The sequence below is a fragment of the Notothenia rossii genome, assembly GCF_949606895.1.
Source record: "Notothenia rossii genome assembly, chromosome: 6".
Lineage (NCBI taxonomy): Eukaryota > Metazoa > Chordata > Actinopteri > Perciformes > Nototheniidae > Notothenia > Notothenia rossii.
In genome coordinates, this window is record NC_136909.1 from 80,991,829 (window position 1) to 81,016,521 (window position 24,693).

General features: G+C 41.3%; 1 protein-coding gene across 1 annotated transcript; it reads left to right on the forward strand.

Annotated features, from left to right (window-relative positions):
• Positions 1–2,489: 2,489 nt before the first annotated feature.
• LOC307043090 (myosin heavy chain, fast skeletal muscle-like) lies at positions 2,490–12,796 on the forward strand. The gene is made up of 39 exons (XM_079687324.1): positions 2,490–2,711; positions 2,787–2,930; positions 3,013–3,169; positions 3,263–3,290; positions 3,387–3,483; positions 3,593–3,685; positions 3,774–3,837; positions 3,917–4,015; positions 4,112–4,215; positions 4,336–4,474; positions 4,587–4,705; positions 4,941–5,090; positions 5,191–5,361; positions 5,460–5,760; positions 5,908–5,972; positions 6,070–6,157; positions 6,269–6,386; positions 6,469–6,592; positions 7,010–7,146; positions 7,223–7,478; positions 7,564–7,806; positions 7,889–8,065; positions 8,144–8,289; positions 8,382–8,472; positions 8,571–8,960; positions 9,084–9,210; positions 9,300–9,418; positions 9,506–9,702; positions 9,945–10,128; positions 10,239–10,404; positions 10,515–10,639; positions 10,737–11,045; positions 11,133–11,336; positions 11,444–11,569; positions 11,656–11,826; positions 11,914–12,018; positions 12,114–12,209; positions 12,362–12,493; positions 12,698–12,796. Exons 1-39 carry the CDS (start codon positions 2,505–2,507, stop codon positions 12,716–12,718), a joined length of 5,790 nt encoding a protein of 1,929 aa, XP_079543450.1. The 5' UTR covers positions 2,490–2,504; the 3' UTR covers positions 12,719–12,796.
• Positions 12,797–24,693: the final 11,897 nt, after the last annotated feature.

Consider the following 24,693-nt stretch of genomic DNA (forward strand, 5'->3'; position numbering starts at 1 on the left):
CTATTTTCTACCTAGGTCAAAGCTGTCTTTCCCTTGCACACTTGAGGAGGGAAGATGGATAATTCTGGAAGGCAGATGTATTAAGGAGCTGCATCTGGAGGCAGACTGAGTGTCAATGAAGGCAGCTGGATGACTCAGACTTCAGTTACTTCTTCCAGAAGCCTCAGTTTTCTGACTACGGTTCCGTTCAATTGAAATGGTAATGATCAATCAATGTTTATTTATATAGCCCAATATCACAAATGTTACATTTGTCTCAGTGGACTTCACGGTTTGTACAGAATATCAGTATGACAATACGACACCCTCTGTCCTTAGACCCTCACATACATACATACGCACAAGGAAATATTTCCGGAGAAAACCCACAGTTTAAAGGGAAAAATGGGAGAAACCTCAGGGAGAGCAACAGAGGAGGGATCCCTCTCACAGGACGGACATACGTGCAATAGATGCCGTGTGTAAATTGAAAAGATAATACATTTGCAACATAGGTAGTCTAAATGTTTGGAAATGCATGTGTGTATAATAGGAAGATGAATCCACGAGATGGATGATGTTGCTTCAGATATCATCGAGGGATTTTGCTATGAGATGGGACACCACAGCATGAAGGCTAAGATAAATATTCCATATAATGGCTACGCATGGAGATCAGAACGTGCACAACTTGAAGAAGTGTTTACTGGACAATATAACAGAAGCAGAACGACAACAGTTACATCTTGCTATAAGTGTTTTGGAAGATTTTTCATTATGTATAATCAAGTGTTAAATTGTATGTTACTTTGTTATTAGGCTATGTATGTAAGTTTGTTAAACTTGAATGGGACAAATAGATTTTTTCCTCTTAAGCATACTGAGGTTTTTAATGATTTTCCATTTAAGTAGAGCAGATTAGCGCAATAGTCTTTTCTTTCACTTTTATGTTATAATCAAAAAGGTGTGTTTTGGCTATTGTGAGTACTTGTAAGAATATATTTTTGATTATGTGACCTTAATTAATAAAAGGAAGAAGTGTTATGGCAGAATCCATATTACAGCGTATTTCTGGCTTACCCATTAAGATCACATGGTAAGCCATATGATGTGTGTTATTGAGTTGGGTCACACAGAATTACAATAGAGAGACAATGGTCGTTTTGAATTATCAATAGATATATTTTAAGTGAGCTGATGCCGAGGTCATAGAAAGTGTGAGAGGCTACTCAGAGATAATACACTTAAGTCTTTGTTAGTTAATTACTCCTAAAGACGTCATGAGATGATGACTTTTCAACATATACAAGTATAGCTTTCAGAGAGAAAAACATGTGACGTTTGTGTGGTAGGCTGGATGGTAAAATGTGTGTGTGTTCATTACAGTGGCTATATATACTTTGTGATTATTGCTACTGGTGGGGGGACATTTCCACAATTGACTGCTGTGGCAGGTGATGTTGTGCTACAAGATTATTATTGTTGATGTGCAACTGAATAATAATTAATCTCAACTATGTCTGTGTTTGTGTTTTATTGATCTCTCTCTGTGTTAACATTTAAGGTTGGTGAGCAATACATTGTACTTACAGCTGCACCCCCTGTAATCTCAGATGCACCCCAAGTCATCATTTTTGTCTGGAACCGTGCCTAAGAGACTGAGTTACTAGCTCTATTGGATGAAATCCAAAAAATGCCTGTTGTCCACACCATATTTGGCAAAGGCCCACATTTAACCTCACTGTGGAAGCAAGCCAGATCGTATATAAGGCGGCCCTAACAGGACAGAGGACGGTGTGGTGGAAGACCTTTGGAGACTTCAGCTTTTGGTAGGCTTATCTTCTGCTGTATAGCATTTCAATTTGTTCTGTATTTGCTCAATTGGTTTGAAATATAAATTCATTGTAAACAATTAAAATGAAAATGAAATGAAATGTTGATTTAAAACCAATATGATATCTTCTCAACAGGATTGTGGAATATTTCTGACTGTTCAATAAGAGTGGAACAGGTATGAACATATTTCAACTACATTACATTTGTAAATTTATTTTATTCCGTCAATCTAAGTTAGAAAAACGTTTTAATGAGCTAATTACTTTTAACTCCATACTGGAATGTGTTCTGGTAGCGGTAGACAGGAAAATAATTGAAGTGTGGACTGTTACCAATCCACATTTCAGTTTACTTCCTACCTCTGAGAGCAAAGCAGCTGACCCCTACACTGCTTCCTGGGCCCTGTATAGTATCTGCCCACTGCTTCGAATACTAGGATGGGTTAAATTCAAAGACTACATTTCACTGAGAGTGGTGCTGTGCACATTTGTGTGACGATTTAACGAGAATTTGAATTAAATTCTTCCATTTCAATTTCAAGGAAAATTCAATTTAATGGGGATATGTTTATTTTTCTTTGATGACGGACATTCTGGGCTGTTGAATCAAATGTATTGAAAACATTGAAATAAGTAAGATTAATAAGATTTATCTTACTTGTGTGTACTTCACAGAAATAAACTGCCACCATGAGTACCGACGCGGAGATGGCCTTGTATGGCAAGGCTGCCATTTACCTTCGTAAGCCAGAGAGGGAAAGACTTGAGGCTCAAAGCGCACCATTTGATGCCAAGAGTGCTTGCTTTGTGTCTGATGTCAAGGAGCTGTACTTGAAGGCAACACTTATCAAGAAAGATGGTGGCAAAGCCACTGTCAAAATACTGGGAACTGAGGAGGTTCGTATCATTAAATCAGTGTGTACAAGGAATTGAATTTGATCATTTGTCATTGTAACACATTTCCTGTTCTAGGAGAGGGTAGTGAAAGAAGAGGAGGTCTTCCCATTGAACCCTCCCAAGTATGACAAGATTGAGGACATGGCCATGATGACCCATCTCAATGAAGCCTCTGTGCTGTATAACCTCAAAGAGCGTTATGCAGCATGGATGATCTACGTAAGACTAATTGCCTAATGAGACTGAACAATGTTTGCTGGAAACATGAAGTTACATTTAAATTCTCTATGATATATTGTAGACCTACTCTGGGTTGTTCTGTGCCACTGTGAACCCCTACAAGTGGCTCCCAGTATACGATGCTGAATGTGTAAGCGCCTACAGAGGCAAGAAGCGTATGGAGGCTCCACCCCACATCTTCTCTGTCTCTGACAACGCTTATCAGTTCATGGCTACTGGTAAGTCATTACCACTCATTTAAAACGCATCAGTATAGGGTTTCTGTTTTTAACATGTATTTGATTGGTTTATGGTTTTTTTTACTTTTACAGATAGGGAAAACCAGTCTGTCTTGATCACGTAAGTTTGTAACATTTACAATTGTGCCAATTTAATTTAAATTGAGATTAATCAAACATATTGGTCAAGTTCTTAATAATCTCTGTCTCTACCTAGTGGAGAATCTGGTGCTGGAAAGACTGTGAACACCAAGCGTGTCATCCAGTACTTTGCAACAATCTCAGTTTCTGGACCCAAGAGAGACGCATCAAAGGTATGTTACTCTATGATGATGACGATTCAGGATTCTTATCTTTAGAAGTTTTTTCAGGGATGAACCAAATAAGTAGTTTCCTGACAGCTATTCTTAACCTGGATTTTAGGGGTCACTTGAGGATCAGATTATTGCAGCCAATCCATTGCTTGAGTCTTATGGTAACGCCAAAACTGTGAGGAATGACAACTCTTCTCGTTTTGTAAGTATGGAACAGTTTCTACACACGAGAGAAGCATTGTTACATTGCACATGTGGAGGGACATTAATGATTATGTTATTCCAAACAGGGTAAATTCATCAGAATCCATTTCAACACAGCTGGCAAACTGGCCAGTGCTGATATTGAGACTTGTAAGTAACAATCCTTATAGTGTATACAAACTACTGTAAGTCAGATTTAGCCTGGCACTGACATGATCAAAACTTGTAGATCTGCTGGAGAAGTCTAGAGTGACATTCCAGCTTGAGGAAGAGAGAGGCTACCATATCTTCTACCAGATGATGACCGGCCACAAGCCAGAGCTCCTTGGTAAGGAGAATTAGATATTGCAATTGTTTCAACCTTATTAGACTTTTACATTTATAAAAAATATCTACTGACATGTTTATCTTTTTTGGATTCTAGAACTGGCACTCATCACAACCAACCCCTACGACTTCCCCATGTGTAGCATGGGTAAGATCGTTGTGGCCAGCATTGATGACAAAGTGGAGCTGGAAGCCACGGATGTGAGTAATTTTCAAATTCAACATATTTAAATAGACTTTGTGAAACAAATGCAACATCATTACAACTCTTTTAAGAACTTTTGCTTGAACAATTGTGTTTTTTGTGTCTCTTGACATCAGAATGCTATTGATATCCTGGGCTTCAATAATGAAGAGAAGATGAGCATTTACAAGATGACCGGTGCTGTGCTTCACCATGGTAACATGAAGTTCAAGCAAAAGCAGCGTGAGGAGCAGGCTGAGCCTGATGGCACAGACGGTGAGTATTTAATCTTAGCTCAAAGCTTAGAGCTTGGAAACAACATTGATACATTTCTTGATAACATTGTGTTCTTCACAAATTATGATGGACATTTCTGAATTATTTTCAGATGCTGACAAGGTTGCTTATTTGCTGGGTCTGAACTCCGCTGACATGCTGAAGGGTCTGTGCTATCCTAGAGTGAAGGTCGGAAATGAGTATGTCACCAAGGGACAGACTGTACCTCAGGTAAACAATGATGATCAATATCCAACATTCGACTGTTTATAAACAAAAAATGTAGTACAGATTTCATTAGGAAAAAGATATGCAATGTCAGTTGGCATTTTCTGTACTAGTTCTAATTTAATTCAAAATTCAATGGCGTCTTTTGTTCAATTTTAGTTTTGGAATTGTAATGGCATGTATCCTGAAAATAATATAATATGTCAAAAATGAAATCACATCACTTTTTTTCTTCAAGGTCATGAACTCAGTGCCTGCCCTGGCCAAGTCTATCTATGAGAGGATGTTCTTGTGGATGGTCATCCGTATCAACCATATGTTGGACACCAAACAAGCTAGACAGTTCTACATTGGTGTGCTGGATATTGCTGGCTTTGAAATCTTTGATGTAAGCCAGAGTTTGAACAATTTAGCAGTTGATACTTTTCAATAAATAATAGTTCTTAATGCCTTGTGAGAGATTATGAAGATGATATGTCCTTTTGCAGTTCAATACATTGGAGCAGCTGTGCATCAACTTCACAAATGAGAAACTGCAACAGTTCTTCAACCACACTATGTTCGTCCTGGAGCAAGAGGAGTACAAGAAGGAGGGTATTATCTGGGAGTTCATTGACTTTGGTATGGACTTGGCTGCCTGCATTGAGCTGATTGAAAGGGTAACCACTTCATTTATTATATCATACATCATATGTAAACGTTTTTTTATTTGTTATAATGTATCACTAAATGATATTCCTCTTTCAACCTTTTCAAGCCCATGGGCATCTTCTCCATCCTTGAAGAGGAGTGCATGTTCCCCAAGGCCTCAGACACATCCTTCAAGAACAAGCTGTATGACCAGCATCTTGGCAAAAACAGAGCATTTGAGAAGCCAAAGCCCGCAAAGGGCAAGGCTGAGGCCCACTTCTCCCTGGTGCACTATGCTGGTACCGTGGATTACAACATCACTGGCTGGCTGGACAAGAACAAGGATCCCCTGAATGACTCTGTCATTCAGCTGTACCAGAAATCCTCAGTGAAACTGCTGGTTTCGCTGTATCCTCCAATAGTTGAGGGTAAGATAGTAACTACAGTAAAGACATTTAAAACCAGAGATAATATATACTTTTTACAAATCAAATGTATATTTGTAATATTATTTTATCTCATCAACTATTACTTGTTTATGCTAATTGAATGACATTCTAACAAAACATCAACAGATGCTACTAAGAAGGGAGGCAAGAAGAAGGGTGGTTCTATGCAGACTGTGTCCTCGCAGTTCAGGGTAAGTTTTCTAAAAGCAAACATAACTAATAGATCTCTGTTTAAACTAAAACTCCCAATTGTGGCATTTCATGACATGACACCATTATGGATTACAGGAGAACTTGGGCAAGCTGATGACTAACTTGAGGGCCACCCATCCTCACTTTGTGCGCTGTCTGATTCCCAATGAGTCAAAGACTCCAGGTACATATACAACAGTATTGAGGACTGGTTTGGTTTTTAATTCTGTGCTGCATCAACAGAAATACCTACTATTTACTCAAATAATTAAATGTATAATATATCTTTGTTCAGGTCTTATGGAGAACTTCCTGGTTATCCACCAGCTCAGGTGTAATGGTGTCCTGGAGGGTATTAGAATCTGCAGAAAAGGTTTCCCCAGCAGGATCCTCTATGCTGATTTCAAGCAGAGGTATAATGTTTTTATACATATAATTTGAACCTCTCATTATTACAATGTAATGCTCCTCCTGACAATAAACTCTTTCATATAGATACAAGGTGCTGAATGCCGGTGTCATCCCTGACGGTCAGTTCATGGACAACAAGAAGGCTTCAGAGAAGCTGCTTGGGTCAATTGATGTTCCTCATGATGAATATAAATTTGGACACACCAAGGTAAGTACTTTACATTTTCTTCATAACTGAGCTAATGAATATTTACCAAAGACGCTGTACAGTGTATTTGTTGTATGTTACTGTGACTAAGGTAGTATGTATTATACATGTAATTAATTAAACTACCTCAGGAGGTCAACTCTGGTAGCCTCTCTTTTTCCAATCCGGCAAATAACAAAAAATAAAAAACAATACTTCCTTGATTATGATGAAACAAGTGATTAAGACTTGGCCTTAAAACCATTCCATCCAACCAAAAACCATCATGTAAATAGGAGTCACATATTTCCTTTTGTTTGTTTGCTTGCTTGTTATACAGTGTTTCAAGTGTTCATTATTGAATTCATCATTTATATTTCCCCTCCTTGAAAAAAGGTATTCTGATTCTGAAAAGATATTTTGTTTCTGTTTGTTCAGGTGTTCTTCAAGGCTGGCCTGCTGGGTACCCTTGAGGAGATGAGAGACGAAAAACTGGCATCTCTGGTCACCATGACTCAGGCTTTGGCCCGTGGTTACGTCATGAGAAAGGAGTTTGTGAAGATGACAGAAAGGAGGCACGTTGAAAACTGCTAATTCTGATCAATGGTGTAAAAAATAAAGATATTGTCTAAAACCAATTTCTTTGTGCAGGGAAGCCATATACACCATCCAGTACAACGTGCGCTCCTTCATGAATGTCAAACACTGGCCATGGATGAAGGTCTACTACAAGATTAAGCCTCTGCTGCAGAGTGCTGAAACTGAGAAGGAGCTGGCAAATATGAAGGAGAACTATGAAAAAATGAAAACTGACCTGGCTGCTGCCCTGGCCAAGAAGAAGGAACTGGAGGAGAAGATGGTTTCCCTTCTGCGGGAGAAGACTGATCTGGCTCTGCAAGTAGCATCTGTAAGTACACGTCAACAGAAAAATACGCTTTTTCATGTTTGTGAATATATAAGAGCTAACATGTATTTTTATGAAAATGGTCTAGGAAGGAGACAATCTCTCTGATGCTGAGGAGAGATGTGAGGGACTCATCAAGAGTAAGATTCAGATGGAGGCCAAACTCAAAGAGACAACTGAGAGACTGGAGGATGAAGAGGAAATTAATGCTGAGCTCACTGCCAAGAAGAGAAAGCTGGAGGATGAATGCTCTGAGCTCAAGAAGGATATTGATGACCTGGAGCTTACCTTGGCCAAAGTGGAAAAGGAGAAACATGCCACTGAGAACAAGGTTTGTAATCAATAATCTGTCCATTAGGTAGTGAGATTATAATTATTTATTTGTATTAACAAAATCTTTCTTGCACACTTAGGTGAAGAACCTGACCGAGGAGATGGCCTCTCAGGATGAGAGCCTTGCTAAGCTGACCAAGGAAAAGAAAGCCCTTCAGGAGTCTCATCAGCAGACTCTTGATGACCTGCAGGCAGAGGAAGACAAAGTCAACACTCTGACCAAGGCCAAGACCAAGCTTGAGCAGCAAGTGGATGATGTAAGTTTAAAGTCACTTGATTTGGCTAAGCAAGATTATTCTTGAATATGATAATTAAAAATGTATACCTTTGTTTAGCTTGAGGGTTCTCTGGAGCAAGAGAAGAAGCTGCGTATGGACCTGGAGAGAACCAAGAGAAAGCTTGAGGGTGATCTCAAACTGTCCCAGGAATCCGTCATGGATCTTGAGAATGACAAGCAGCAGTCTGATGAGAAAATCAAAAAGTAATTTAGTTTTTCTGTTTAAACAACATATATTTTTTTAAAGAAGTGTTCAATTACATGAACTCAATGCACTTTATCAATTGTGTTCACAGGAAGGAATTTGAATGCAGTCAGCTCCTTAGCAAGATTGAAGATGAGCAGTCTCTGGGTGCTCAGCTCCAGAAGAAGATCAAGGAGCTCCAGGTGAGATATTGTGTTACACTTAACAATACTGCATACATGTGTTATTATGTGTAATAAAGTGAATGATTGCTAAAAGAGAAACCATCTACATTCAACAGGCTCGTATTGAGGAACTGGAAGAGGAGATTGAGGCTGAGCGTGCAGCTCGTGCCAAGGTTGAGAAGCAGAGAGCTGACCTCTCCAGGGAACTTGAGGAGATCAGTGAGAGGCTGGAGGAGGCTGGAGGTGCCACCTCTGCTCAGATTGAGATGAACAAGAAGCGTGAGGCTGAGTTCCAGAAGCTCCGTCGTGACCTTGAGGAGTCCACTCTGCAGCATGAAGCAACTGCTTCTGCCCTTCGCAAGAAGCAGGCTGACAGTGTTGCTGAGCTGGGAGAGCAGATTGACAACCTCCAGCGTGTCAAGCAGAAGCTTGAGAAGGAAAAGAGTGAATACAAGATGGAGATTGATGACCTCTCTAGCAACATGGAGAATGTTGCTAAGGCAAAGGTACACTAGCATTACATGCTTTTTTTATTATATGATATGTTACCAATATGAATATAGTACATCATGTACATTATTTTGTGAATAAAATCTGATCACTGATCTTGTTGATTTCTTCCTCATTAGGGAAATCTTGAAAAGATGTGCCGTACTCTTGAGGACCAACTTAGCGAACTGAAGACCAAGAATGATGAAAACGTTCGCCAAATCAATGACACAAGTTCACAGAAAGCACGTCTCCTGACAGAAAATGGTATCTACATGTTTTTGGTGAACCATCTGTGGAGTATATGATTTAGAAACGTAACACAAACTAACGTATTATAATATCTTTCACACAAGGTGAGTTCAGCCGTCAAGTTGAAGAGAAGGAAGCTCTTGTCTCTCAGTTGACCAGAGGCAAGCAGGCCTCCACACAGCAGATTGATGAATTGAAGAGACAGATTGAGGAGGAGGTTAAGGTAAGAAACCATTAAGATGGTATATATTTGTATGATTTGTTTGTGATTTAGAAATTGTGTAAAGGTTAATAATATTTCTTACAACAGGCCAAGAATGCTCTTGCCCATGGCCTGCAATCAGCCCGCCATGACTGTGATCTGCTGAGGGAGCAGTTTGAAGAGGAGCAGGAGGCCAAGGCTGAGCTGCAGCGTGGAATGTCCAAGGCCAACAGTGAGGTGGCTCAGTGGAGATCGAAGTATGAAACTGATGCTATCCAGCGCACTGAGGAGCTTGAGGAATCCAAGTGAGTGACATTCAAACTGTTAGATGGCCAGAAGTGTAGCATTTTAGCAACAACTCTACTGTTTCCTGAATTGCTGGTAATAACATTAGTATTTTAAAATGTGTATAGCTTCTTACTTTGAGGCCAATCCTTTAGATTAATTAATACGGTAATTAGTTGTTTCAGTTATGCAAATATAACTAGAAAATAACTTGTAACTTTATGAGTTTAACTGAGCCACAAATACCTCCATTTTCAAACAGGAAAAAGCTTGCCCAGCGCCTTCAGGAGGCTGAGGAACAGATTGAGGCAGTGAATTCCAAGTGTGCTTCTCTTGAGAAAACCAAACAGAGGCTCCAGAGTGAGGTGGAGGACCTCATGATTGATGTGGAGAGGGCCAATGGCCTTGCTGCCAACCTGGACAAAAAGCAGAGGAACTTTGACAAGGTAACACCATTTACTGTGTTTGGTCAAAACACACAAACAATGACATGAATATTTATTTTGCCCTGATACTTTAACACAACCAAATAAACTGTATGAATTGTATTATCCAGGTGTTGGCAGAGTGGAAGCAGAAGTACGAGGAGGGTCAGGCAGAGCTTGAGGGAGCACAGAAGGAGGCTCGTTCTCTCAGCACTGAACTGTTCAAGATGAAGAACTCTTATGAGGAGGCTCTTGATCATCTGGAGACCATGAAGCGTGAAAACAAGAATCTGCAACGTGAGTTCTACATAATGTCACAGAGTTCAACATGAGTTGGACATTTTTGTTGTTGATATTTTACCATTTAAGGCTCAACAATGTGATAAACCCCATGTATCTTTCTGCAGAGGAGATCTCAGATCTGACTGAACAGATTGGTGAGACTGGCAAGAGCATCCATGAGCTGGAGAAGACAAAGAAGCAGGTGGAGACAGAGAAGACTGAGATCCAGACAGCTCTTGAAGAGGCTGAGGTATTTCTTTCCTGGGAGTTCATAACATAAAAAATCATTGACAAATATATCAGTGTTTGAAGGCAAAGATGAGTGTTTAATTGTTTGACTTCATTAGGGAACTCTGGAACATGAAGAGTCTAAGATCCTGCGTGTCCAGCTGGAGCTCAACCAGATTAAGGGTGAGGTGGACAGGAAGCTGGCAGAGAAAGATGAAGAGATGGAACAGATCAAGAGGAACAGCCAGAGAGTGACTGACTCCATGCAGAGCACTCTGGATTCTGAGGTCAGGAGCAGAAACGATGCCCTGAGAATCAAGAAGAAGATGGAGGGAGATCTGAATGAGATGGAGATTCAGCTCAGCCATGCCAACCGCCAGGCTGCTGAGTCCACGAAGCAGCTCAGGAATGTGCAGGCACAGCTGAAGGTATAGAAAAGGAACAGTTGCTTTTCCAACTATGGTAGATTGGGCTACATTTTGGCATTCATGTATGTCTGATCTTTTTCTCACTAGGATGCACAACTGCACCTTGATGATGCTGTCAGAGCCCAGGACGACTTCAAGGAGCAGGCTGCTATGGTGGATCGTAGAAATGGTCTTATGGTGGCTGAAATTGAGGAACTTAGAGCTGCTCTGGAACAGACAGAGAGAAGTCGCAAAACTGCTGAGCAAGAGCTGGTTGATGCCAGTGAGCGTGTTGGACTTCTGCACTCTCAGGTGAACAAACCTAATCATTTCAATAATTCAAGAATCAAATACAATTTCAACTAACATGAATATTAGGCATGTGATGACTTCAGAGGCTAAATATTTTTACCTTTTAGAACACAAGCCTTATGAACACCAAGAAGAAGCTTGAGACAGACCTGGTCCAGGTCCAGGGTGAAGTGGATGACACTGTGCAGGAAGCAAGGAATGCAGAGGAGAAGGCCAAGAAGGCCATCACTGATGTAGGTTTCAATGCCATGTGTTCTTACTTTTAACGGCCATTTTCTTTTTTATATTTATAATTAACATGTTTTGATGTCTCCTGTAGGCTGCTATGATGGCTGAGGAGCTGAAGAAGGAGCAAGATACTAGTGCTCATCTGGAGAGGATGAAGAAGAACCTGGAGGTTGCTGTTAAGGACCTGCAGCACCGTCTGGATGAGGCTGAGAACCTGGCCATGAAGGGGGGCAAGAAGCAGCTCCAGAAACTCGAGTCTAGGGTAAAAAAAGTCATACTAAGATTTATATAGCTGAAAGAAACCTTTGAAAACAAGCTGGATACTTAATGTTTTAATGTTATTCAAAAGGTGCGTGAGCTGGAAGCAGAGGTTGAGGCTGAACAGAGACGTGGAGTAGATGCTGTTAAAGGTGTCCGCAAATATGAGAGGAGAGTTAAGGAGCTCACCTATCAGGTATGGTTACTATCATAGTTCAAATGTACAATACCAATTCATCTAATATACTAACTTTTTAAAATATTTAAACATGCAAATCTAAATTGGCACAGACTGAGGAGGACAAGAAAAATGTTGCCAGGCTGCAGGATCTGGTTGACAAATTGCAGCTGAAGGTGAAGGCCTACAAGAGGCAGGCTGAGGAGGCGGTAAGGACAATATATACATTGTTTTGTAGATATGTTAGATTTATTTTTACCAGCAAATCTTGCTGATTGTTAAGATTACCATCACATTCTTATATTATATTTTGAAGTGTTTGAAGGTTTCTGTACCTTAAACTATGTATCTCTTATTCCAGGAGGAACAAGCCAATACTCATCTGTCCAAGTGCAGGAAGGTTCAAAATGAGCTGGAGGAGGCTGAGGAGCGTGCTGACATTGCAGAGTCCCAGGTCAACAAACTGAGAGCAAAGAGCCGTGACTCTGGCAAGGTAACTATAAAGACATTTCAGCTTTTATGAATGAAAATTAAATTAACTATCTCTTAATGCAATACTTAAGTCTTGACAGAACAAATATAGCCCAAATCTTTATGAAATGAACGACAGAGAAAACATTCAGATGTATGCAGAGTATGATGTTTATGCTTGTGCATATACACTGTATGTATTTATATTGTGTTTGTTTTTTTACAGGGAAAAGAAGCAGCTGAATAAAGCACTTGAGTTGATTGGCTGTTTCTAATCATATAATATGATGTGAAATATACCACAATAAACGTTTTTGATCTTCAATGGAATTGTCTTTCTTAGTGTGAATGCTGTGCAACAGCATTCCACTATTTTTCTTCTTTACTTTAATCTTCTTCTTCTGGTGCATGCTGGGAGATTTTGGAGTACGAGAGAAAGAGAAGAGCAAGAATTTTTCGTTATATTTTCCGTTTAATTTTGTGTAATGGGTGTTCATTTAATATAGTTTATCGGTGGTGGTTTGCTTTACTTTTCGTGCTATTTGGTGGTGTTTGTGGGGTGTTTTTTGGGCTTCTCCTGCCGGTGTCTCGCCGGCCGGCGTCTGACGTCATGGTAAATGGGGAGTTTGCCAAACTCATGTGGAAGCACGGCATTAAAATCTCAGCCGGCTTCCCATGCACTGTGGAGGAGATCGGGCTGGCTGTGGGAGAGAAGGTCGGGGACAGCAGCATTTAGTCCCTGGTGCGGACGAACAGCACAGTGGTGATCTTTCTGGATCAGGTGGAGAAAGTGAACCGCGTCATCGAGACAGGCATCACGGTGAGAGAAATGTTTATACAAGTACAGCCGCTGATGCTTCCCGCAACCAAAGTTGTACTGTCTAATGTCCCTCCTTTCATAACTAATGAGTTCCTCAGTAGAGAACTGTCCAGACACGGGAAACTTGTTTCTCCAGTAAAAAATATGCTGTCTGGATGTAAGTCTGTTACTGAAACACGTAGTGTCTCACTGCAGACAAGTGTATATGATACTGAACAATCGGAATGCAGAGCTTAACCTCCGTTTTTACCTGGTGCAGACAAAAAACCAACATAATGTAGTCATAGAAGAATATTTCCCAGATTTGGCCGTTCTTTGTGCCTCAGCAAGATTCCACATGAGCCGAAAAGAGCAGTCTGTCCTGGATGAGCTGGAAGTTTATAGACTAAAAAGAATTGTAACTAAAGTAAGGAAGCAATTGGTCAGCAGTGATTTTAAAAACCTCAATGTCTGTGTTTAATGTATTTGTTTTTATTTTTGCTTTTAATATCTCACTCGCAATGGATACTTTTAGAGTGGGAAGTTTAAATGTAAATGGGGCCAGAGAGGAAAGAAAGTGTTAGGGCTGGTTCAGGACCTACAATGGCAGCGAGCAGATGGATTCAGTCTTTTAACAAAGTTTAATAAAGGAAAAAAGGAGCAACTAAAAAACAATCCACAAAATGAAGGTGATCTAGTTCACGCTGGTGGCGGCGGCAGAACTCAGGCTGGCTCGAGCAGACACTGGAAAAACAGAGGAAAAAACAAGGTTACTCTTCAACAAAAACATCAAGAGAAAATCACACTAAGCTAGGATACCACGACGTTCAGCTCTACCGAGTGAGACGTAATTATCTGGCACTGGAGTGTGAACATGACCAGGGCTTTATGGAGGAGTTGATTAGATGAGTACATGTGCTCCTCATTGTGAACCAGCTGAGCCTTCTAACGATCACCACACTGCACAGGAGAGAGAGAGAGAGAGAGAGCGAGAGAGAAGACAGAGTGGAGGTGGAGAAAGCAAAACACCTAAACCATAACAGTACTCCCCCCCCCCCCCAGCGGACGCCTCCTGGCGGCCTTCCTGGCTTGTCAGGGAATTCCCTATAAAAATCTTCCAGGAGGGTGTGGTCCAGGATAAGGGCCTTTGAGATCCAGGACCGTTCTTCAGGACCATATCCCCCCCAGTCCACAAGGTATTGGAAACCCCGACCACGCCGGCGAATGTCCAGCAGCCGGCATACTGTAAATGCAGGGTGATCATCAATGATCCGGGGAGGTGGGGGCGGGTCAGCCGGAGGAGAGAGTGGACTAGAGACAAAGGGCTTGAGCAGAAACACGTGGAATGAGGGATGTACCTTGAGAGCAGGAGGACGGCTAAGGCGGACGACACTGGGATTTATGACACGTTCGATTGCATATGGACCAATATACCTTGGGGCCAACTTATGCGCCTCAGTCTGGAGCGGCAGGTTACGAGCAGATAACCAGACCCTTTGGCCAACCTGGTAGTCTGGAGCGTGGGTTCGGTGGCGATTTGCCAGCCTCTGGTTACAGGCATCAGTCCGGGTGAGGGCTGCTCGGGCTTCCCGCCAGACTCGGCGGCCACGACGGAGATGGACCTGGACTGAGGGAACGGTCACTTCCGTCTCCTGGCTGGGGAACAATGGGGGCTGGAAGCCGTTAGAGACCATACAAGGGGACTAACCTGTGGCGGAACTGACCAGGGAGTTATGGGCGTATTCCACCCATGCCAAGTGCGAAGACCAGGAGCCGGGGAGACGGGCAGCGACACAACGAAAGGCTGCCTCCAGGTTCTGGTTGGACCGCTCTGCCTGGCCGTTACTCTGTGGATGGTAACCCGAGGAAAGACTTGCAGTGGCCCCCAGTGCCTGACAGAATGCCTTCCAAACCCGGGACCCCGATCTGAGACAATGTCCTGGGGAATGCCGTGAAGCCTAAAAACATGGGACACTAGGAGGTAACAATCAACACTCGTGAGGATGGTTGTATTACCTTCGGACGGAGGAAGTCCTGTAACGAAATCCACAGCAATGTGCCACCAAGGGCGGTTATCAATCAATCAATGTTTATTTATATAGCCCAATATCACAAATGTTACATTTGTCTCAGTGGACTTCACAGTTTGTACAGAATATCAGTATGACAATACGACACCCTCTGTCCTTAGACCCTCACATCGCACAAAGAAAAACTTCCAGAGAAAACCCAGTTTAAAGGGGAAAAAATGGGAGAAACCTCAGGGAGAGCAACAGAGGAGGGATCCCTCTCCCAGGACGGACAGACGTGCAATAGATGCCGTGTGTAAATTGAAAAGATAATACATTTGCAACATAGGTAGTCCAAATGTTTGGAAATGCATGTGTGTATAATAGGAAGATGAATCCATGAGTATATCCATCCAGGACTTATGATCCAGGACCAAAGCCACGACTCAAGATCCAGGACTCGCAATCCATGACACAGGACCGCAGGATCCTCCATGACTCCGGATCCCGGCGTATAAAGACACCAAAAAGAAAGACATTTGGGGAAGCTGGGTTAATCGGAACATGAGAGTACACAGGTATAGACAGAGAGAAGGAAGAAGTAAGATGTCCCCCGACAAACTAAGCCTATATCAGCAAAACTAGGGGCTGAATCTAATCAGCCCTAACTATAAGCTTTATCAAAAAGGAAGGTCTTAAGCGCACTCTTAAAAACGGATAGGGTGTCTGCCGTCCGAACACAAACTGGAAGCTGATTCCACAAAAGTGGAGCTTGATAAGAAAAGGCTCTGGCTCCCATTGTACTTTTAGAGACTCTAGGAACAACCAACAACCCTGCATTCTTGGAACGCAATGCCCTAGTAGGACAATAGGGTATAATGAGTTATTTAAGGTAAGATGGCGCCTGCCCATTAAGGGCTTTGTAGGCGAGAAGAAGAATTTTAAATTCTATCCTGTGTTCTATAGGGAGCCAGTGTAAGGCAGCCAGAACAGGAGTAATGTGGTCCCTTTTCCTAACTCTGGTTAGTACACGAGCTGCAGCATTTTGAATCAGCTGAAGCGACTTGACTGACTTCTTGGTACACCCTGATAATAAGGAGTTATAATAATCCAGCCTTGAAGTAACAAATGCATGGACTAGTTGCTCTGCATCGTTTTGAGGCAAGATATGCCTGATTTTTGCAATGTTACGTAGATGGAAGTAGGTGGTCCTTGAAATCGATTTTATGTCCAATCAATCAATCAATGTTTATTTATATAGCCCAATATCACAAATGTTACATTTGTCTCAGTGGACTTCACAGTTTGTACAGAATATCAGTATGACAATACGACACCCTCTGTCCTTAGACCCTCACATCGTACAAGGAAAAACTTCCAGAGAAAACCCCACAGTTTAAAGGGAAAAATGGGAGAAACCTCAGGGAGAGCAACAGAGGAGGGATCCCTCTCCCAGGACGGACAGACGTGCAATAGATGCCGTGTGTAAATTGAAAAGATAATACATTTGCAACATAGGTAGTCCAAATGTTTTGAAATGCATGTGTGTATAATAAGAAGATGAATCCACGAGGATATCCATCCAGGACTTATGATCCAGGACCGCAGCCACGACTCAAGATCCAGGACTCGCAATCCATGACACAGGACCGCAGGATCATCCATGACTCCGGATCCCGGCGTATATAGACACCAAAAAGAAAGAAATTTGGGGAAGCTGGGTTAATCGGAACATGAGAGTACACAGGTATAGACAGAGAGAAGGAAGAAGTAAGATGTCCCCCGACAAACTAAGCCTATATCAGCAAAACTAGGGGCTGAATCTAATCAGCCCTAACTATAAGCTTTATCAAAAAGGAAGGTCTTAAGCGCACTCTTAAAAACGGATAGGGTGTCTGCCGTCCGAACACAAACTGGAAGCTGATTCCACAAAAGTGGAGCTTGATAAGAAAAGGCTCTGGCTCCCATTGTACTTTTAGAGACTCTAGGAACAACCAACAACCCTGCATTCTTGGAACGCAATGCCCTAGTAGGACAATAGGGTATAATGAGTTCTTTAATGTAAGATGGCGCCTGCCCATTAAGGGCTTTGTAGGCGAGAAGAAGAATTTTAAATTCTATCCTGTGTTCTATAGGGAGCCAGTGTAAGGCAGCCAGAACAGGAGTAATGTGGTCCCTTTTCCTAACTCTGGTTAGTACACGAGCTGCAGCATTTTGAATCAGCTGAAGCGACTTGACTGACTTCTTGGTACACCCTGATAATAAGGAGTTACAATAATCCAGCCTTGAAGTAACAAATGCATGGACTAGTTTCTCTGCATCGTTTTGAGGCAAGATATGCCTGATTTTTGCAATGTTACGTAGATGAAGTAGGCGGTCCTTGAAATGGATTTTATGTGGGTGTTAAAGGATAAATCCTGATCAAATATAACACCAAGATTCCTTACAGTCTCACTGGAGGCCAAATTAATGCCATCCATAGTTAATATATCTTTAGATAATTTGTTTCGTAGATTCTTCGGGCCAAGTACAATAACTTCAGTTTTGGTCGTGTTTAACATCAAAAAATTTAAGGTCATCCACGTTTTTAAGTCCTTGAGGCAGTCTTGAATTTTATTTAGATGATTAATTTCATCAGGCTTGATTGATAAATATAGTTGAGTATCATCCGCATAACAATGAAAGTTTACAGAATGATTCCTTATAATATTGCCTAACGGAAGCATATATAGGGTGAACGAAATAGGTCCAAGCACTGAGCCCTGTGGCACTCCATGGCTAACTTTGGTTTGTATGGAAGATTCATCGTTGACACGTACAAACTGAGAGCGTTCAGATAGATAAGACCTAAACCAGCCTAAAGCAGTTCCCTGTATGCCAACTAAGTGCTCTAGTCTTTGCAATAGGATATCATGGTCGATAGTATCAAATGCAGCACTAAGATCGAGCAAGACAAGAATAGAGACAAGTCCCTTGTCAGAGGCTATTAGAATGTCATTTGTGACTTTAACCAGAGCTGTCTCTGTGCTATGTTGTGTTCTAAAGCCAGACTGAAAATCTTCAAATAAATCATAGTTTCTTAAGTAATCACACAGCTGTTTTGCGACTGCTTTCTCAAGAATTTTTGAGAGGAACGGAAGATTAGAAATAGGTCTATAGTTGGCTAAAACCTCTGGATCGAGGTTGTGCTTTTTAAGAAGCGGTTTTATCACTGCTACTTTGAATGATTTTGGAACATAGCCTGATAATAAAGACATATTCATAATATTTAATAAAGAAGTGCTAATTAATGGAAAAACTTCTTTTAACAGCTTAGTTGGAATCGGGTCTAAGATACACGTTGATGGTTTAGAAGAGAGAATCATTGAATTTAATTGTTCAAGGTTTATGGCTGAAAAGCATTCTAGTTTACTATCTAGTGTAATATTATTAGAACTTACGTTTCCGGGAGCTGTTGATAACACTATACTGGTCAAAGGCAAGAGGTCATTGATTTTGTTTCTAAGAGTAACAATTTTATCGTTAAAAAAGCACATAAAATCATTACTACTGAGTGCTATGGGAATAGAAGGCTCAGTCGAGCTGTGGCTCTCTGTCAGCCTGGCTACAGTGCTGAAAATAAATCTTGCATTATTCTTATTCTCATCTATTAATGAAGAGTAGTATGCTGCTCTCGCTTTACGCAGTGCTTTCTTATATTCATTGAGAGTAATATGCCAAATTAAACGAGATTCTTCAAGTTTAGTGGAACGCCATATCCTTTCAAGTTGTCTCGACTTTTGCTTTATTTTGCGGGTTTCGGCATTATGCCATGGAGCTAATCTATGTTGTTTTATTTTCTTCTTTTTCAAAGGAGCAACAGAGTCTAATTTTATTCGCAGCGCATCTGTAGCACTATCAACAACATGATCAATTTGGGGTGGTGTACATTTTGTATAAGTTTCCTCCCCTACATGCAGACATGCTATCGAGTTAAGTATTGGTGGAATCTCTTCCTTAAATTTGGCTATAGCACTAACAGATAGGTTTCTGCTGCAGGAGCTTTTGGCTAATGCTTTGTAGTCTAGTAACAGTACTTCAAAAGTTACTAAGAAATGGTCGGATAAAGCAGGATTATGCGGTTCGACTAATAGTTGCTCAATTTCAATACCATAAGTCAGAACAAGGTCAAGAGTGTGATTATAGCAGTGGGTTGGTTTATTTACACTCTGACAGAAACCAACAGAATCTAATATAGAGTTAAATGCAACAGTAAGGCTATTTTTATCATCGTCAACATGAATATTAAAGTCACCTACGATAATTACTTTATCTGTTTTAAGTACCAAAGCTGATAAAAACTCAGAGAATTCTGATAAGAATTCTGAATAAGGACCTGGTGCACGGTACACTGTAACAAATAAGATTGGCTGCAAAGTTTTCCAGGTCGGATGCGTAAGACTGAAAATGAGGCTTTCAAAGGAGGTATAATTTAATTTTTGTTTAGTATTGATAAGTAAACTTGAGTCAAAGATTGCTGCAACTCCACCTCCTCGGCCCGTGCCTCGGGCAATATGAGTATTGATATGGCTGGGTGGAGTGGCCTCATTTATGCTGACATATTCTTCATGTCTCAACCAAGTTTCAGTGAGACAGCATATATCAATATTATAATCTGATATTAAATCATCTACCAGTATTGCTTTAGATGCTAGAGATCTTATGTTTAAGAGACCACATTTAATCTTCCTGTTTTGTTGCACTGTAGTAGTTGTTACATTTACTTTTATTAGGTTATTATGTATGACACCTCTATTAGGTTTTACCTTAAATTGTCCTTGGGCAGACACACACACCGTTAATATTGGGTATTTTATTGGGGTCGGGATTCCTATGGATGACTGCCTAGGAGAGAGCGCAGAGAAGCGTGTAAGACTGCGACTCTGCCTCCTGGTCTCAACTCCAGTTTGTCATGGATTAAGTCCACAGAGCCCTGAAATGTTTGCCGAAATGAGATTTGCACCTTCCAAAGTAGGATGAATGCCGTCTCTCTTAATCAGACCAGGTTTTCCCCAGAAGGCTGTCCAATTATTCACGAAGCCCACATTGTTTGCTGGGCACCACCAAGACAACCAGCGCTGAAATTATGACATGCGGCTATACATGTCATCATTGATCAGATTGGGGAGGGGACCAGAGAAGATTACGGTGTCCGACATTGTTTTAGCATAACTACACACCGACGCCACATTAAGTTTGGTGCATTCTGATTGGCGTAAACGAACATCATTACCACCGACGTGAATAACAATCCTACTGTATTTACGTTTATTTTTAGCCAGCAGTCTAAGATGCGCCTCAACGTCGCCCGCTCTGGCCCCCGGAATGCATGTGACTGTGGACGCTTCGGTCTCTAAATTCACGTGTCTCATAATAGAGCTACCAATAACCAGAGTTGGCTTCTCAGCGGGTGTCTCGCTGAGTGGGGAATATCTGTTAGATACGTGAACGGGTTGGTGGGGACCTGCGGGTTTCGCGTTATGCCCCTTCTGAACAGTCACCCATTCTCCCTGCTGCTCGGGAGTTGCCGGGGGACGGCTAAGAGGAGCTACCTTTTGCCGGTCCGCACCGGCTAACATGGGCTTTACTGTAGCTGAGTTATTTTCTAAGATGCGGAGCCGGGCTTCTATGGCTATGATTCCCGCCTCCAACCTAACAGCTATACTACATTTAACACATGTATCGGTACCAGTAAAGGAGGTAGGGGAGTAACCAAACATGAGACAGTTAGAGCAGGAAATAGCACCCGAGGGTGGGGAAAGAGCCATGGCTAGCTATCAAGCTAAAGTAGCTACCGTTAGCAAACCCGAAAAGAGTGTAGGCAACTGTGGAGTTACAGTCGCTAAGAGAAGGAGAGTTTGTGATTGCTTAAGCTGTAGTAACGTGTGATTACAACGTCAGGCAGTTGCCGTGATCAAGAGTTTTAAAACGATCGATTAAGTTAAGATAACAAGCTATCAGCAACAGAACAGGCACACGGGATACCCGGAGATGACAACAACAACCGGAAGTTACAACATGCTTACCGCAATAGTGGTCCGTGTAGAAACACGGGCGTGTGGGCGTTAAAGGATAAATCCTGATCAAATATAACACCAAGATTCCTTACAGTCTCACTGGAGGCCAAATTAATGCCATCCATAGTTAATATATCTTTAGATAATTTGTTTCGTAGATTCTTCGGGCCAAGTACAATAACTTCAGTTTTGGTCGTGTTTAACATCAAAAAATGTAAGGTCATCCACGTTTTTAAGTCCTTGAGGCAGTCTTGAATTTTATTTAGATGATTAATTTCATCAGGCTTGATTGATAAATATAGTTGAGTATCATCCGCATAACAATGAAAGTTTACAGAATGATTCCTTATAATATTGCCTAACGGAAGCATATATAGGGTGAACGAAATAGGTCCAAGCACTGAGCCCTGTGGCACTCCATGGCTAACTTTGGTTTGTATGGAAGATTCATCGTTGACACGTACAAACTGAGAGCGTTCAGATAGATAAGACCTAAACCAGCCTAAAGCAGTTCCCTGTATGCCAACTAAGTGCTCTAGTCTTTGCAATAGGATATCATGGTCGATAGTATCAAATGCAGCACTAAGATCGAGCAAGACAAGAATAGAGACAAGTCCCTTGTCAGAGGCTATTAGAATGTCATTTGTGACTTTAACCAGAGCTGTCTCTGTGCTATGTTGTGTTCTAAAGCCAGACTGAAAATCTTCAAATAAATCATAGTTTCTTAAGTAATCACACAGCTGTTTTGCGACTGCTTTCTCAAGAATTTTTGAGAGGAACGGAAGATTAGAAATAGGTCTATAGTTGGCTAAAACCTCTGGATCGAGGTTGTGCTTTTTAAGAAGCGGTTTTATCACTGCTACTTTGAATGATTTTGGAACATAGCCTGATAATAAAGACATATTCATAATATTTAATAAAGAAGTGCTAATTAATGGAAAAACTTCTTTTAACAGCTTAGTTGGAATCGGGTCTAAGATACACGTTGATGGTTTAGAAGAGAGAATCATTGAATTTAATTGTTCAAGGTTTATGGCTGAAAAGCATTCTAGTTTACTATCTAGTGTAATATTATTAGAACTTACGTTTCCGGGAGCTGTTGATAACACTATACTGGTCAAAGGCAAGAGGTCATTGATTTTGTTTCTAAGAGTAACAATTTTATCGTTAAAAAAGCACATAAAATCATTACTACTGAGTGCTATGGGAATAGAAGGCTCAGTCGAGCTGTGGCTCTCTGTCAGCCTGGCTACAGTGCTGAAAATAAATCTTGCATTATTCTTATTCTCATCTATTAATGAAGAGTAGTATGCTGCTCTCGCTTTACGCAGTGCTTTCTTATATTCATTGAGAGTAATATGCCAAATTAAACGAGATTCTTCAAGTTTAGTGGAACGCCATATCCTTTCAAGTTGTCTCGACTTTTGCTTTATTTTGCGGGTTTCGGCATTATGCCATGGAGCTAATCTATGTTGTTTTATTTTCTTCTTTTTCAAAGGAGCAACAGAGTCTAATTTTATTCGCAGCGCATCTGTAGCACTATCAACAACATGATCAATTTGGGGTGGTGTACATTTTGTATAAGTTTCCTCCCCTACATGCAGACATGCTATCGAGTTAAGTATTGGTGGAATCTCTTCCTTAAATTTGGCTATAGCACTAACAGATAGGTTTCTGCTGCAGGAGCTTTTGGCTAATGCTTTGTAGTCTAGTAACAGTACTTCAAAAGTTACTAAGAAATGGTCGGATAAAGCAGGATTATGCGGTTCGACTAATAGTTGCTCAATTTCAATACCATAAGTCAGAACAAGGTCAAGAGTGTGATTATAGCAGTGGGTTGGTTTATTTACACTCTGACAGAAACCAACAGAATCTAATATAGAGTTAAATGCAACAGTAAGGCTATTTTTATCATCGTCAACATGAATATTAAAGTCACCTACGATAATTACTTTATCTGTTTTAAGTACCAAAGCTGATAAAAACTCAGAGAATTCTGATAAGAATTCTGAATAAGGACCTGGTGCACGGTACACTGTAACAAATAAGATTGGCTGCAAAGTTTTCCAGGTCGGATGCGTAAGACTGAAAATGAGGCTTTCAAAGGAGGTATAATTTAATTTTTGTTTAGTATTGATAAGTAAACTTGAGTCAAAGATTGCTGCAACTCCACCTCCTCGGCCCGTCCCTCGGGCAATATGAGTATTGATATGGCTGGGTGGAGTGGCCTCATTTATGCTGACATATTCTTCATGTCTCAACCAAGTTTCAGTGAGACAGCATATATCAATATTATAATCTGATATTAAATCATTTACCAGTATTGCTTTAGATGCTAGAGATCTTATGTTTAAGAGACCACATTTAATCTTCCTGTTTTGTTGCACTGTAGTAGTTGTTACATTTACTTTTATTAGGTTATTATGTATGACACCTCTATTAGGTTTTACCTTAAATTGTCCTTGGGCAGACACACACACCGTTAATATTGGGTATTTTATTGGGTTCGGGATTCCTATGGATGACTGCCTAGGAGAGAGCGCAGAGAAGCGTGTAAGACTGCGACTCTGCCTCCTGGTCTCAACTCCAGTTTGTCATGGATTAAGTCCACAGAGCCCTGAAATGTTTGCTGAAATGAGATTTGCACCTTCCAAAGTAGGATGAATGCCGTCTCTCTTAATCAGACCAGGTTTTCCCCAGAAGGCTGTCCAATTATTCACGAAGCCCACATTGTTTGCTGGGCACCACCAAGACAACCAGCGCTGAAATGATGACATGCGGCTATACATGTCATCATTGATCAGATTGGGGAGGGGACCAGAGAAGATTACGGTGTCCGACATTGTTTTAGCATAACTACACACCGACGCCACATTAAGTTTGGTGCATTCTGATTGGCGTAAACGAACATCATTACCACCGACGTGAATAACAATCCTACTGTATTTACGTTTATTTTTAGCCAGCAGTCTAAGATGCGCCTCAACGTCGCCCGCTCTGGCCCCCGGAATGCATGTGACTGTGGACGCTTCGGTCTCTAAATTCACGTGTCTCATAATAGAGCTACCAATAACCAGAGTTGGCTTCTCAGCGGGTGCCTCGCTGAGTGGGGAATATCTGTTAGATACGTGAACGGGTTGGTGGGGACCTGCGGGTTTCGCGTTATGCCCCTTCTGAACAGTCACCCATTCTCCCTGCTGCTCGGGAGTTGCCGGGGGACGGCTAAGAGGACCTACCTTTTGCCGGTCCGCACCGGCTAACATGGGCTTTACTGTAGCTGAGTTATTTTCTAAGATGCGGAGCCGGGCTTCTATGGCTATGATTCCCGCCTCCAACCTAACAACTATACTACATTTAA